This window comes from Choloepus didactylus, chromosome 7, assembly GCF_015220235.1.
Source record: "Choloepus didactylus isolate mChoDid1 chromosome 7, mChoDid1.pri, whole genome shotgun sequence".
Classification (NCBI taxonomy): domain Eukaryota; kingdom Metazoa; phylum Chordata; class Mammalia; order Pilosa; family Megalonychidae; genus Choloepus; species Choloepus didactylus.
Genome location: NC_051313.1, coordinates 41,508,417 through 41,523,781, shown reverse-complemented (window position 1 = coordinate 41,523,781; position 15,365 = coordinate 41,508,417). Strand labels below are relative to the sequence as shown.

General features: G+C 39.0%; 3 protein-coding genes across 14 annotated transcripts in view; 2 read left to right on the top strand and 1 right to left on the bottom strand.

The window, feature by feature from the left end:
* CEP57L1 (centrosomal protein 57 like 1) overlaps nt 1-15,365 on the top strand; it is a 78,060-nt gene that overhangs the window by 15,098 nt on the left and 47,597 nt on the right. For 2 of the 12 annotated variants that reach the window (XM_037842290.1, XM_037842295.1), the window contains exon 1: nt 4,552-4,733. The exons of the other annotated variants lie outside the window; for them this stretch is intronic. The gene's annotated coding sequence lies outside the window, so the exon portion shown is untranslated. Of the gene's footprint in view, nt 1-4,551; nt 4,734-15,365 lie in introns of those variants that run through there. 12 annotated transcript variants of the gene reach the window in all.
* Nucleotides 4,113-4,547, bottom strand: LOC119539134 (eukaryotic translation initiation factor 1A, X-chromosomal-like). The gene is made up of 2 exons (XM_037842303.1): nt 4,344-4,547; nt 4,113-4,292 (listed from the first exon to the last, which is right to left on the bottom strand). Exons 1-2 carry the CDS (start codon nt 4,545-4,547, stop codon nt 4,113-4,115), a joined length of 384 nt encoding a protein of 127 aa, XP_037698231.1.
* Nucleotides 11,821-12,625, top strand: LOC119539133 (malignant T-cell-amplified sequence 1). The gene has a single exon (XM_037842302.1). It carries the CDS (start codon nt 11,953-11,955, stop codon nt 12,496-12,498), a length of 546 nt encoding a protein of 181 aa, XP_037698230.1. The 5' UTR covers nt 11,821-11,952; the 3' UTR covers nt 12,499-12,625.

Here is a 15,365-nt window from a genome sequence, read left to right as displayed (position 1 = left end):
CCACTCCATCCTCCCACCTTTATGTAGTTCTTGTCACAAATTACATGTTTATACATAATGAGTCTAAAACCACTGAGTTCTCATTACATTGTATGCATTTGCCTTTTCAATCCTATAGGAAGTCGAAAGTGGAGTTACAGATTAAAAATACAATAAATCTGACACTTATATTTATGTATGACATTACCTTTACTGGAGATCCTTATTTATTCATGTGGTTTCAATCTGCATTCTAGTGTCCTTTCCTTTCAATCTGCAAAACTCCTCAGTTTCTCTTGTAGGGCTGTTCTAGTGGTGATGAACTCCCCTCAGCTTTTGTTGGTCTGGGAATGTCTTCATTTCTCCCTTGTGTTTGAAAGACAGTTTTTCCGGATATAGAATGCTTGGTTTTGCTTTCAGCACTTTAACTGTGTTATCCCACTGTTGTCTTGCCTCCATGGTTTTCAATGAGAAATTGGTACTTAATCTTATTGAGACTCCCTTGTATGTGACACGTTGTTTCTCTCTTGTGGTTTTCAGAATTCTCTTTTTCCCTTTGGAATTTGACAATTTGATTTTAATATGTCAACACGTGGGTCTATTTGGGTTTATCCTGTTTGGAGTTCATTGAGCATTTTGAATGTGTGTGTTCCTGTCTTTTGTTAAATTTGGGAAGTTTTCAGCCATTATTTCTTTGAATATTCTCTCTGCTCCTTTCCCTCTTTCTCCTTCTTGGAGTCCCAAAATACATGTATCGGTACACTCAATGGTGTCCCACAAATTCCTCAGGCTCTGTTCTCTTTTCTTCATTTTTTATTTCTGCTCCTCTGACTGAATAATTTCAATTGTCTTTTCTTCAAGTTCACTGATTTTTTCCTTTGCGAGTTCCACTCTGCTGTTGAATCCCTCTAGGGAATTTAAAATTTCTGTTACTGTGGTCTTTGGCTCTGGTTCTTCTTCATAATTTCCATCTTTCTATTGTTCATCTATCAGTCTCCTGATTTCCTTTAGTTCTTTATCCCTGTTCTCCTTCAGCTCTGTTTTAACCTAATCAAAAGGTCTACACCCACAGGAATGGATCAGCTTTACAAACATGATCTTCTGGGGTCCATAAAGCCTCCAAGCCATCACAAGCTCTTTCCACATATTTAGGACCATTTTTTAAAAGTCTTTGTCTGGTATGTCCCAGGTCTAGTCCTCTTTATTGATAGTTTCTAATGCTTTAATTATCTCCTTTGCCTGGGCCATCACTTCCTGTTGCTTTGTAAGTTTTGTTCTCTTTTGTTGCATTCTGGACATTTTTATTTTTTAAGGTGTTATCACTGGAATTTAGACTCCAAGGAATCTGTTCCCTAAGCTTTTATCCAGCTAGTGTTATGACAGAGCTTTTCTTTGATGCCAGGAACTAACAAAAAAAGGAAAGAAAAAAAAACACCTTTCCTAGTGTTTCTGTATTTACCTGTGCTAGTGCTCTCCTTTAGAGTTTATCAGTACAATGATTTTAGACAATGCTCTGAACCGAAGAATAGGGGTCTCTCTGATCCTTTCTGTGCATGCATTTTTTTCTTCGGCATGCATGTGTGGCCCTAGGAATTCTCCTATTTACATGGATACAAATGTTCCCTCTTCCCTAGGAAACAGTTTTCTCATGATCCATGTACTGCACTATATGTCTACAGCCAGCAATTCCTTGCCCCAGGCAGTTACTTAACTGCTCTCCCACAGGAGTCTGTAGGAGACTTCTGTGAACTGCCTTCTACATGCAGGGTAAGTTCTGGGATGATGAGTCTCTCAGGCCGTAGCGAGACAGGTTGAACCAAATATGCAGGCTCCCAGTATGTGCACAAGGGTTACTCTACTCTCTCTGGAACCTGGACCAGGGATCCACACTGGGAGCAAGCCAGATCTGCACTGAGAGAAACCTGGCTCCACAATGAGCCAGTGAGGGAGGAGGAGGGACACTCAGGGTGCCACAAGATCCTGCCACTTCCAAGGTGCCATTTTCTTGATTCAGCACTCACTTTGTTACCGCAGTCCTTTACTTGTTTTTTGGTGTTTTGTGAAAGATTTTTCTGCTAGTTCTTGCTGGTTGTTCAAAGCTTCTTTGGAGGAATGAAGCCCTGAAGCATCTCACTCCACCATCTTGATCCCATCTCTGCTCTTTTAAATTCTTATAGGTCTTATTTCCTTTTCCTGTTTTATTGCTTTGGAAAGATCTCCAGTTTGGTGTTGAATAGTAGCAATAATAGTGTACCAGTTTGAATATATTGTGTCCTCCAAATGCCATTATCTTCTATGTAATCTTGTGTGGGCAGACATTATCAGTGTTAATTAGATTGTAATTCTTTGAGTGTTTCTTTGGAATGCGCCCCACCCAGCTGTGGGTGATGACTCTGATTGGATAATTTCCATGAAGTTGTTGGTCCACCCATTCAGGGTGGGTCTAAGTTGAGTCAGTGAAGCCATATAAATGAGCTGATGGACAGAGGGTGCTCAGTGCAGCTGTGAGTGACATTTGGAAGAGGAGCTACAGCCAAGAGGGACACTTTGAAGAAAGCACAGGAGCTGCAGATGAGAGACATTTTGAAGATGGCCATTGAAAGCAGACTCTTGCTCCAGAGAAGCTGAGAGAGGACAAATATCCCAAGTGCAAATAAGTGTGACATTTTTGAGGAACTGCAGCCTAGAGAGAAACGTCCTGGGAGAAAGCCATTTTGAAACCAGAACTTTGGAGCAGACGCCAGCCACGTGCCTTCCCAGCTAACAGAGGTTTTCCGGACACCTTTGGCCATCCTCCAGTGTAGGTACCCAATTGCTGATGTGTTACCTTGGACACTTCATGGCCTTAAGACTGTAACTGTATAACCAAATAAACCCCCTTTTATAAAAGCCAATCCATCTCTGGTGTTTTGCATTCCAGCAGCATTAGCAAACTAGAACACTAAGATTCATAAACCTGGTTATTTTTAAACTCAGTAATTGATATTTGCTTGGAAATTAGGTAGCTCTTACAGCACAACATTGAGTTAAATTAACTGTGCACATGAACAATTACATGCCGTATTATATTTTTTTTAAGATTAAAATATATTTGACATGACATTTTCTTTATTATAGATCTTAAGTTAGCTGTGGCTGTTCCATTCAGAAATCAGAAAATATCTTTTCATTAAGCTGGGGATTCCCTCTTCCCCAGGCTTAATAGTTTGAGAAAAGTTTAAGTTATGAAAGTTATTATAAAATTAGCTTTTCATTTATACATTTCTAATTTAAGTGTTTACAATTTCAAAACTGTAGCTTACAGCTTAATAAGCATCTTTTAAAAATAAAATTACATCTTTAACATAACTTTTGCATAGTAAAAGTGTACTATGTATCTTGTCATCAGATCTGTCTTTTGTTTGAGAGATTGTCTGTGCCTTTAAGTAAAAACACTGTCAACTAAGTATCCATATTTCCAAAGTTAAGATAATTTATTGTCAACCAAGATAATCAGCTACTAATCTTACAAAGTGAAAGCTGCTATTCAAATCCATGTTCTAAAATCTGCATTTTGGAATTGCTTGTTTTGCTTATTAAATGAAAGTAGCAACAAAAAAGGGTGAAATGAATGTGTAAGATATCAAAGTTGGTATAAAATGCACATGGCAACATAAATATGAAAATACCCCAATCATTTTTACTTGAGATGAAGATTTCTGCCTTCCTGAAATTTTATCAAAATCAAAGAGAAAATCTAGGTAGCTGGAACATGCAGATCTGTACAGTACTCATACTTGTTTATACTAGGGCTCATCATAATACATGATGATTATAAGCCAAACAATTTATTTAATACATCGATTTGCTGGAAATGGTCACAGTAGAAAAGGAATTTCTTTTTTTACAATAGCAGATATTTACCGTTAAGTCCCCTAACATCAAAAGAACAACGTGGATTAACATTTGACTCAAAATACTTAAGAGTCAGAAGTTTTTAAAGAAATATAATAAATATTTTAAACCAAACATTTAACTGCTTTAACAAACTACACTTTTATTAAATGAAGATTTAGTTTCTTAACAGATGATAGGCAAATCCAAATTGTAGAACAATCCTCAGAAAAACTGTAATGTAAAATGCTGAATTCAATTTAGATATCATCAATGTCTTCATCATCATCGCCAGTGTCATCATACTGGAATTCATCATCATCTCCAGGACCAAATATGTCTGTTTCATTTATTTTAGCATGCTCTGGAAGCTTGCCATATGCCTTCAGACTTCTAGATTCATCTGCATTGTATTTTAAAATTACTTCAGCTTTGTTATCCTGATAGTCCCATAGACCAACCAATATAACGTCTGAGGTATTTATCCAAACATTTTTTCTCAATTTTCCTCTGATATGACATAATCTCTTTACACTATCAAAACACATTACTTCTAATTGTCCATTTCCCAACATTTTGATTACCTGTGCATACTCTTGTCCATCTTCTTTAAACACCAACTCTTTTTTAATGGATTCATTCTCATTTTTACCTCTATACCTATTTTTACCTCCCTTACCTTTATTCTTAGGCATGGTGGTGATTGAATTGCTGCGTTGCTGACTCCTTTTCAGGTAGAGTGACAGCAGCGACTACTCTGAGAGCAGCAAAGGGCTATGCCAGAAATCTCACAGGACAAAACAGATGCAGTAGGCCCTTTCACAAGTGCTGATCAAGACTTGGTGGCTTCCATGTTATAATTTATAAAATATTTGCAAAAGGTTGGCATAACTTTTTACTCTTTTAAGAAAACTGGCTATTTTTGTACTCAGTCATCAAAAACATTCTATTCAAATTCAGGTAGTTCTCATTTAAGATAATGAGTTTAAAGAATGTTCTGTAAAATTTATTAATAATTGTGAAACAAGCAAATGAATTTTATGTGATATACTGCTCATTACCACTTGTGTCCTTTCTTTGCCTCTGGTCTTGTGTCAGTCTTTTTTCATCAGTGAAACTGCAAACTACTTGACAGCAGAAGCTGTCATATTCCTCCAGGTCATAGCACATTAGACATAGATATTTAATAATTACTTGTTTTCCCTTTGACCCTTCAACTCCTTTGTTACTACCTTCTCCTGTATTGTGTTTTTTTTTTTTTTCCCACTTTGATTATTCCTCTTTGATTTCCTTTGAGGGCTTTTCTTCCTTCATTTGCTTCCTAAATGTTAAAGACCTTTAGCATTCTGACTTCAATCCTTTTCTCTCCTAAATCTATGCTTCTTAACCTTTTTGTATTTTGCCTCAACATGCCTGAGGGGCACTGTAATTGATAGGTAACAGTTGCTCTCTAATAGAAAGGCAGTGAATCTTAATCACCTCTTCCTATGTGTGTGCAAGTGCACACGCACACACTGAGAATTATGTTCATGCTTACTCTCTCCTTCAGTCATCTAATTGATAACCAAATCTGAATCTGCTAGACTGCTCATCTAACCTCCAGACCCATATGTCAGTATGTTTTCTGGACAGCTCTCTATAAGATCTATGAGTATTTCTGTGCCGGTTTGAATTTATTATGTCCCCCAAAACACCACTATCTTTGATGTAATCTTGTGTGGGTAGATGTATCAGTGTTGATTAGATTGTAATTCTTTGAGTGTTTCCGTGGAGATGCACCCCACCCAACTATGGGTGATGACTCTGATTGGATAATTTCCATGGAGGTATTACCCCACCCATTCAGGGTAGATCTAAATTAAATCATTGGAGCCATATAAATGAGCTGACAAACAGAAGGAAGTCAGTGCAGCTGAGCGCGACATTTTGAAGAGGAGTACAACCAAGAGAGACACTGTGAAGAATGCACAGAAGCTGAGAGAGGGACTCTAGTTTACAGAGACATATTTGAAGATAGCCTTTGAAAGTAGACTCTTGCTCTGGAGAAGCTAAGAGAGGACAGACACCCCACGAGCAACTAAGAGTGACATTTTTGAGAACTGCAGCCTAGAGAGGAACGTCCTGGGAGAAATCCATTTTGAAACCACAACTTGGAACAGACGCTGGCCACATGCCTTCCCAGCTAACAGAGGTTTTCTGGACGCCACTGGCCATCCTCCAGTGAAGGTACCCGATTGCTGATGCATTACCTTGGACGCTTTATGGCCTTAAGACTGTAACAGTGTAACCATATAAACCCCCTTTTTAAAAGCCAATCCATTTCTGGTGTTTTGCATTCTGGCAGCATTAGCAAACTAGAACAGTATATAAGCACCTAAAATTCAACATGTCTAAAACTGAATTCACAATTTTCCCCTCAGACTTGCATCTCCTTTTATATTCTTATTTCCATTAGTACCGTCACCATCTATCCACTTGCCTAAGTGAACATTTTGGGAGTCATTTTTTATTCTTTTCTGTCTCCCATTTCACATATCTGGTTGGTCCCTTTTTCATTGTATATTCTAAGTATCTTTGGTGTTCCAGTTTTGCTTCAGGCCCATATTTTTTCCCTTATCTGGATTACTTCAGTAGCCTCTTAATTTGCCCCCCTGCCTCTAATTTCTTTTCTCTTCAAATCTCTCCATCTTAGGGTCATCAGAATAAATGTGCAAAAATACAAACCTGATCTTGTTGTTCTCCTTTGACATCCTTCATTAGCTTCCCATTGCCTAATCAGTTAAAATACAACCTTTAGTGTGATATACAAAGTCTTTTGTGAACTGGCCCACACTTACCTGTTCAGCCTGTCTCCTACCACCAACATTTAATTACTTTGCTCCAGTCAAATGCTCTAAGTTCTATCATGTCCCTCAATGATTACTCATTCTCTTTCCATTAGTTGTGTATTTCCAAATTTTGTCTTCTTGTTGAACTTCTTTTTGTTTATTTGTTTTTGTCTCCTAATGTCTTGTGAGCCTTTGTTAAACAAGTTTTGTTTAAGAGGGACACTAAAAACCTGATTGGAAACTCTGAATCTTTCCCTCAGTTTAGCATCTTTAGATCTTTAGTACTCCCCAGATAAGGATCCTCCCATCTTTGCTTGCATATATAGACTGCTAACATTCTGGAACTGAATCCCTGCTTTCCTGCCCACTCCCTCAACTGTGCCTAGTGTCCCCCAATCTAGTGACACTCTATAATTCCTTCTTCAGAGAAAAAACAAAACAAAATTTCCAGTCTTCTTCCCAGGTTAGGGGAGAGCAGTCTTTGGCTACATAGCGAGGCAGAAGGAATTTGGTCTTATAATTACCTCTAAGTTAAACTTTCAACTTGTTCTTTAATTTTCAGCCCTATCTTAACTCCTACTCCAGAGGTGCATCTAATTCCTGAGTCATTTGGGGGAAGGTTACTTTTCTCACTTGGTTGAGGAGTCTACCATTTTGCATTTTCTAAGTCTGTGACTACTTATACATCTATTTATCGTTTTCCAAAGTTTTGTTGTTGCCACCTCTCTTGATCTGTATTTTCAAGTTTATAGCTTTTTAAAAAATTTGTTTTAGTATCATTTTAGTGAGTTTCCAAGAGGGACCAAAAGTCATTATTTATATTTACTCTGCCATTTACATGAACTCCTCTTTCAAAACTCTTTGTAATTCCAAATTGTTTCTGGCTTTATTTATTTGTCTATCAATCAAGGAGAGTTAGATAATCTCTTTTTGCTCCCATGGCACTCTGTGTATGCTTCTGTTATGGAATGAATTCTTTGAATCATGTCTTGTTTTTAACTTGTCTCCCCTACCACACAATGATACCATTGAAAGAAGTAATTTTTTCCTTGTTTATTTCTTATGTACTCAGAACTTAATTTACTGTTCTAAAATCTAGCAAGTGCTGGATTTTTGGAGTACAAATGAGACTAGATTCATACACATTCTGGTGTGTTAAATCATTGAGGTGTTTTTTGGATGATTCTGAGGAGCTACTAGACAAGACACTCAAATTTCAGACATTATAACAGCAGTTACAGGAAAAGGAATTATTATCAGTGGGCTCTTTGCTGCCGTCTTAGCTGCCATCTTCTTATCGTGTCTCGTCGTCATTTAAGATACTTAATTTATGTTAAATTCATAACCTTTTATTTTCTGATCCAGCTTTTTCTCTTGGACTTGAAAAAGAACAAAAATGTTGTTATCCCTCTAAAATTCTCAGCAGCATGGAGATTAAATATATTGCAAATAATTTTTTGGTGGAAGTTTCTTGAAGGAAGATGGTTGTAGAAACTCATAGCCAGGGGAAGATGGTATCAAATAAGAGTAGAAAACATAAGAACCAAGTGATGATGTGTGTGTATGTGTATGCGTGCCTATCGTATGACCTAAAAGAAGTTTTACCTTGGCAAGTGTGCAGGCTCTTTTTTTTTTTTCCCATTTATATATGCTCTTGGATTTAATCTCAGTATCAAACCAAGTTGCAATTTGTTCAGTTCAGAAAAGTACATATCTTTTTGTTTTATCTTTTACTTTTTATGGTTATTTAAGTCTGAATAGTTAGTACAGTAGAATTGCATTATTAGTTGAAAAATTTTGTTAAAATGAGACATGCTCGGCTGTTAAGGATGCGACAGCAGGAGTGATAGTTATTGATCATCTTAAAAAAAAAAAACAGCTTTTCTAGTGACATGATCAACATGGCAATGTAAGACATATCCTGCAAAAACCTCCCCAGTTGGACTGGTGGTTTGATGGGTTGAGCCCTCTACCATAGGTTTTACCCTTGGGAAGACGGTTGCTGCAAAGGAGAGGCTAGGCCTCCCTATGGTTGTGCCTAAGAGCCTCCTCCCGAATGCCTCTTTGTTGCTCAGATGTGGCCCTGTCTCTCTAGCTAAGCCAACTTGAAAGGTGAAATCACTGCCCTCCCCCCTACGTGGGATCTGACACCCAGGGGAGTGAATCTCCCTGGCAACGTGGAATATGACTCCCGGGGAGGAATGTAGACCCGGCATCGTGGGATGGAGAACATCTTCTTGACCAAAAGGGGGATGTGAAAGGAAATGAAATAAGCTTCAGTAGCAGAGAGATTTCAAAAGGAGCCGAGAGGTCACTCTGGGGGGCACTCTTACGCACACTTTAGACAACCCTTTTTAGGTTCTAAAGAATTGGGGTAGCTGGTGGTGGATACCTGAAACTATCAAACTACAACCCAGAACCCATGAATCTCGAAGACAGTTGTATAAAAATGTAGCTTATGAGGGGTGACAATGGGATTGGGAAAGCCATAAGGACCACACTCCACTTTGTCTAGTTTATGGATGGATGAGTAGAAAAATAGGGGAAGGAAACAAACAGACAAAGGTACCCAGTGTTCTTTTTTACTTCAATTGCTCTTTTTCACTCTAATTATTATTATTGTTATTTCTGTGTGTGTGCTAATGAAGGTGTCAGGGATTGATTTAGGTGATGAATGTACAACTATGTAATTGTACTGTGAACAATCGAATGTACGATTTGTTTTGTATGACTGCGTGGTATGTGAATATATCTCAATAAAATGAAGATAAAAACAAAAAACAAAAAAAAACCTCCCCGGAGATTCCATGAATAAAAGGAAAAATCTCACTTGCTTAGAACCCTGTAGGACAGTAGAGACTGGAGAAGGACTCTGCAAACTGAATCGAAGAAAAAGGAAAATATCAGGTAGGAAACTTCCATCCCAGACCTGGCGGTCCACTCCTCTCCCTCATTTGGTCCTGTGCAGCTTGGTGTGTTGCTCAGAGGCAGCAGCGCAGGTCCCTCCCACCCCTCACCATGGAAAGCAGCAATAAAATCCCATGCATATTGTGCCAGTTTGGATGTATTATGTCCCGCAAAACACCATGTTCTTTAATGCTATCTTGTGGGGGCTGACATATTAGTGTTGATTCGGTTGGAATCTTTGGATTAGGCTGTTTCCATGGAGATGTGACCCACCCAACTGTGTGTAATACCTTTGATTAGAATATTTCCATGGAGGTGTGGCCCCACCCATCTTGATTAGTTTACTGGAGCCCTATAAAAGCTCACAAACAGAAGGACTGCAGAGCAGCTGCAGTTTTAGAAATGTCTTAGAGAGACATTTTGGAGAACACTATTTTGAAATGCAACCTAGGAGCAAGCAGATGCCAGCCATGTGCCTTCCCAGCTTAAAGAGGTTTTTCCAGACACCATCAGTGTTCTTCAGTGAAGGTACCCTACTGTTGATGTCTTTGTTTGGGCATGTTTATGGCCTTAGGACTATAACGTTGTAACCAAATAAACCCTCTTTATAAAAGCCAATCCATTTCTGGTGTTTTGCATAATGGCAGTATTAGCAAACTGGAACACATATCCAGGCACAGGGACCCAAGTCCAAGGAGACCCAGGGCAGAACACAAGCTTCTGAGGAGTGTTGTTTACAAAAGGGCCTCCAGGAGGTAATCAAAATAGGGTGAGAGAGACCATGTAAAACTGTGGCAGGAAAGTGCCGCATTTACTTAATAAAGTTTCTATTGACTGGACCACCTAAATGCAAAATGTACTTTTCTGGAGTGACCCACCTTTCTGGATTGACCCCATCTGGCTCCTCAGGGCAGGATACCCTATCAGAGAAGAAACTGGAGGCAGAAAAGCCTCACAGAATAAAAGGGGGAAGGTAACTGAACTTCTGTAAGACACGAGGGTTCCAGAACTATAAAGAATTAGGAAAATAGGTTACTGGGTGAGGGAGGAAATTTTAGCAAATCATAGGAGCTGGGGAGAAAATTCAGTAAAAAAACAAATAGAGCAGATCAAGATTCCTGGAGAACGAACAGAGGAAAGGAAGTTTTCTCTTGGCGGTGAAACAATTACACAAAAAAGTACAGTTTTAAAAATTGTACCATATATCCAAGGCAAGAATCAGATGAACAGCTGGGAAAAACTGATCAGTTAAACATGGGTTATTCTAAAGATCTAGAATAAGTTGGACCAAGCATTAGAGAAGAGCCTTACACAAAGCCAATCAACAGTAAAACCCTAGATAAGAGGGAGAAACAGGCATTCAGAGTTAACTCATTAAGATAATCAGATGCCTAGATATCAGCAAAAAGTTACAGGCCTTCCTAAGAAACAGGAAGATATGGCTCACTCAAGGGAACAAATTAAAACTTCTGAAGACACAGAGAATTTGGAACAACTAGTCAAAAGAAGTTCAAGCCAATTTCTTAACTCAGTTCAAGGAGATGAAGGAAAATATGCATAAAAAGATAAAGGATATTAAGAAGACATAGTGAGTATTAAGAAGAATTTGAAAGTATGAAAAGAAACTTAACAGAAATTATGGAGATGAATATTGTGTAGATAGTAGAGATGAAACATACACTAGAGGCATACAGCAGCAGATTTAAACAGGCAGAAGAAAGAATCAGTGAACTAGAAGACAGGACAATCAAAATCATGCAGTCACAAGAACAGGTATAGAAAAGAATAAGAAAAATTGAGCAGTATCTCAGGTATTTGAGTGTCAGCACAAAGCACACAAACATACATGTCATGGGTGTCCCAGAAGGAGAAGAGAAGGGAAAGGAGGCAGAAAGTATATTTGAGAAAATAATGGCTGACAATTTCCCAACTCTTATGGAAGACATGTCCAAGAAGCACAACATACCCCAAACAGAATAAATCTTGTCAGACCTACTCCAAGACTAATGCTAATCAGAATGTTAAATGGTAAAGATAAAATTCTGAAAGCAGCAAGACAAAAGTGGTTCATCACATACAAGGGATCCTCAATAAGACTAAGTGCCAATTTCTCATCAGAAAGGAAAGGCAAGAAGGAGGCAAGAAGGCAGTAGTATGATATATTTAAGGTAGTAAAAAGCCCAGAATTCTTTATCTGGCAAAACTGTCCTTCAAAAATGAGGGAGAGCTTTTTTTCCGGCTAACGACAACATCTCCGACTGTCAGTGCCGGCCTTCCTCGTGTAAGGGGATCTGCCGGACCCTTCTTAATCAATTTCTTTCCCTTTCCGGGCCCTTCCCTATCGTCGCCCCCTTCACCCTGGATCATGTTCAAGAAATTTGATGAAAAGGAAAATGTATCCAACTGCATCCAGTTGAAAACCTCAGTTATTAAGGGTATTAAGAATCAATTGGTAGAGCAATTTCCAGGTATTGAACCATGGCTTAATCAAATCATGCCTAAGAAAGATCCTGTCAAAATAGTGCGCTGCCATGAACATATAGAACTCCTTACAGTAAATGGAGAGTTACTATTTTTTAGGCAAAGAGAAGGCCCTTTTTATCCAACCCTAAGATTACTTCACAAATATCCTTTTATCCTGCCACACCAGCAGGTTGATAAAGGAGCCATCAAATTTGTACTCAGTGGAGCAAATATCATGTGTCCAGGTTTAACTTCTCCTGGAGCTAAACTTTACCCTGCTGCAATAGATACGATTGTTGCAATAATGGCAGAAGGAAAACAACATGCTCTGTGTGTTGGAGTCATGAAGATGTCTGCAGAAGATATTGAGAAAGTCAACAAAGGAATTGGCATTGAAAATATCCATTATTTAAATGATGGGCTGTGGCATATGAAGACATATAAATGAGCCTCAGAAGGAATGCACTTGGGCTAAATATGGATATTGTGCTATCTCTCTGTGTTTGTGTCTGTGTATGACAGCATGAAAACAATGTCTCTGTGGTTATGCTGAATAAATTCAACAGATGCTAAAATGCTGTTAGCTTCAAAAATGATTTTAATTTTTCTTAAATTCAAGTTAAAGTAGGGTAACAAACATGGACATTAAAAGGTATCTGGTAAGTAACCAAACTCAGACAATGAAATTGTCCTTTCTTAGGTTAATGATGCAAGATGAAGGGCAGGGCTTGGTAACTGGACTTGCCAGCTTATAGCTAACCCTACAGAATCTAACTAATTAATGGGCTTGAAGCTAGACTGGGAATTTTATCCCATTTCCCTAGGGCACTCAGCAGTGCCCCTTTTGTTTTGTGTATGTTTTATTGTTTTTTAACTTTTCATGTTGGGAAATTCCAAACATATACCAAAGTTTAAGGAATAGTATAATGGACCCTCTGTATTCATCACTCAGCTACAACTTATGGCCAATCTCATTTAATCTGTATCTCACCTACTCTTTCCCACCACACCCCCAATTATTTTGAAGCAAGTCCTATATATAATGTCATTTCATTTATTTAATAATGAAATGTCATTTCATTATTAATATGTATCTTTAAAAGATAAGTGGTCTTTTTCTAAAACAAAACCATGACCACAATCCCATTGTCACACCAAATTTTTTTAACAATTTAACATCATTAAATATCTGCTCAATGTTCAAATTTCCTCGATTGTCTAAAAATTTTTAAAAACTGCTGGTTTGCTTGCATTAGGCACAAGATAAGGTCTATATATTACATTTGGTTGTTACTTATTTAAGTTTTATTTAAGTTTCCTTTTTCATTTATAAATTTCCTTCTTTTTCCCCCCTTGAAATTAATTATTTAAGAAATCTAATTGTCTTGTAGAGTTTCCCCACACATTCTGGATTTTGTTGATTGCCTCACTGTGAAGTCATATAACTTGTTTCTATGTCCCTTGTATATTCTGTGAATAGTTAGGCTTGATCAGGTTCAAGATCAGTTTTTTTTAGTGCTCTGTCTTGAAGCTGGGTGAAATCAGACCATACAGATACCCAGATTTGGGAACTTACCATATTCCTGGAAGAATGTGTATCTCCCATCATAAGTGTAGTATGAGGACAATAGACCTACTTTTAGTAAGTAAAGCAAGCTGTTTGGGGAGTTAAAAGAGCAGTTATGAAATTATTTAGTGATAAAGGCTTTTCTTCTTAATAACCTTGCTATCACTCTAGTGCCTCAGCCATCTTTATTTCATTGGTTAAAAACATATGGCGAGAGGAGGGGCAAGATGGCGGCATAGAGAGGAGTGGAAGCTAAGCAGTCCCCCTGGAACAACTACAAAAAACCAGAAACAACTAGTAAATAATCCAGAATAACTGCGGGAGGACAAACGAGACCATCCACTCATCATACACCAACCTGAATTGGGAGGAATGCCCGAGAACACAGCATAAAATCTGTAAGTAAAACCTGCGGAACCAGGTCGGGAGACCCCCTCCCCCATAGCCCGAGCTGCGGAGCCCAGTGGTGCCAGAGAGAAGCTCTCTCCCAGCAAGCGAATACAGCTCAGCTGAGCTCCAACTGGGGCTTTCAGTAGCGTGAACTGCTCACTACAGGTAGGCAGCCCCAAAAAACAGACAGAGGCTTTGGGTGATGACTGACCTGGGAGAGCCGGAGGGTCGCCTTGACTGAGTCTGAAGGGGACTATCTGTTTCTTTTTCGGCTCAGTGGAGAAAGCCCTAGTCATTTTAAGTTTCCAGGGCTGTGACTCGGGGAAGGGCGGAGACAGCACAAGCAGAGAGCGAGACCATTGAAATGCTAATGACCTCCACCTGGGGGCTCTGTCTTCTCTAGAAGGAAAGGGGTGGGGCCCTTTCCATTCAGAACCAGACCCCAGAGCCTGGGGGAACACGGCCACACCTCCTCACACCAGTCAAGAATTATAGGCTAACAGGCATCACCTGCTGGGCAGAAAAGCACAGTGACCCGAGGCATCAAAGGGTGGAGCAATTTTCTAAGACACACCCGCAGGGAAACCAGATACTGAATATTTCTTCCCTCTGTTCTGGTCTGGGAAAACCTGATTTGGATAAACAAGGAAACCATGCCTAGACAACAGAAAATTACAACCTACACTAAGAAAAACAAAGTTATGGCCCAGTCAAAGGAACAAACGTACACTTCAACTGAGATACAGGAATTTAAACAACTAATGCTAAATCAATTCAAAAAGTTTAGAGAAGATATTGCAAAAGAGATAGAGGCTGTAAAGGAAGCACTGGACATGTATACGGCAGAAATCAAAAGTTCAAAAAACCTACTAATAGAATCTATGGAAATGAAAGGCACAACACAAGAGATGAAAGACACAATGGAAACATACAACAGCAGATCTCAAGAGGCAGAAGAAAACACTCAGGAACTGGAGAACAAAACACCTGAAAGCCTACACGCAAAGGAGCAGATGGAGAAAAGAATGAAAAAATATGAGCAACGTCTCCGGGAACTCAAAGATGAAACAAAGTACAATAATGTACGTATCACTGGTGTCCCAGAAGGAGAAGAGAGGGGAAAGGGTGCAGAAGCAATAATAGAGGAAATAATTAATGAAAATTTCCCATCTCTTAAGAAAGACGTAAAATTGCGGATCCGGGGGGCGCGGCGTGCTCCGGGCAGGGGAGGTGTGGGTGGGCCTGCGCCAAGACACTTAATAATCGGATTGTCAAATGTCGGGGACAGGGAGGGAGTCCTGGGAGCAGCAAGAGAAAAGCAATCCATTACATACAAAGGAAGCTTAATAGGACTGTGT

What these genes read in the sequence shown, in the direction of transcription:
- LOC119539134 (XM_037842303.1), bottom strand. Translation starts at nt 4,547, where the DNA reads ATGCCTAAGAATAAAGGTAAGGGAGGTAAAAATAGGTATAGAGGTAAA. An exon ending in GAGGAAAATTGAGAAAAAAT is followed by an intron (nt 4,293 to 4,343) that starts GTTTGGATAAAT and finishes TGGGACTATCAG; the next exon opens with GATAACAAAGCTGAAGTAAT.
- LOC119539133 (XM_037842302.1), top strand. Translation starts at nt 11,953, where the DNA reads ATGTTCAAGAAATTTGATGAAAAGGAAAATGTATCCAACTGCATCCAG.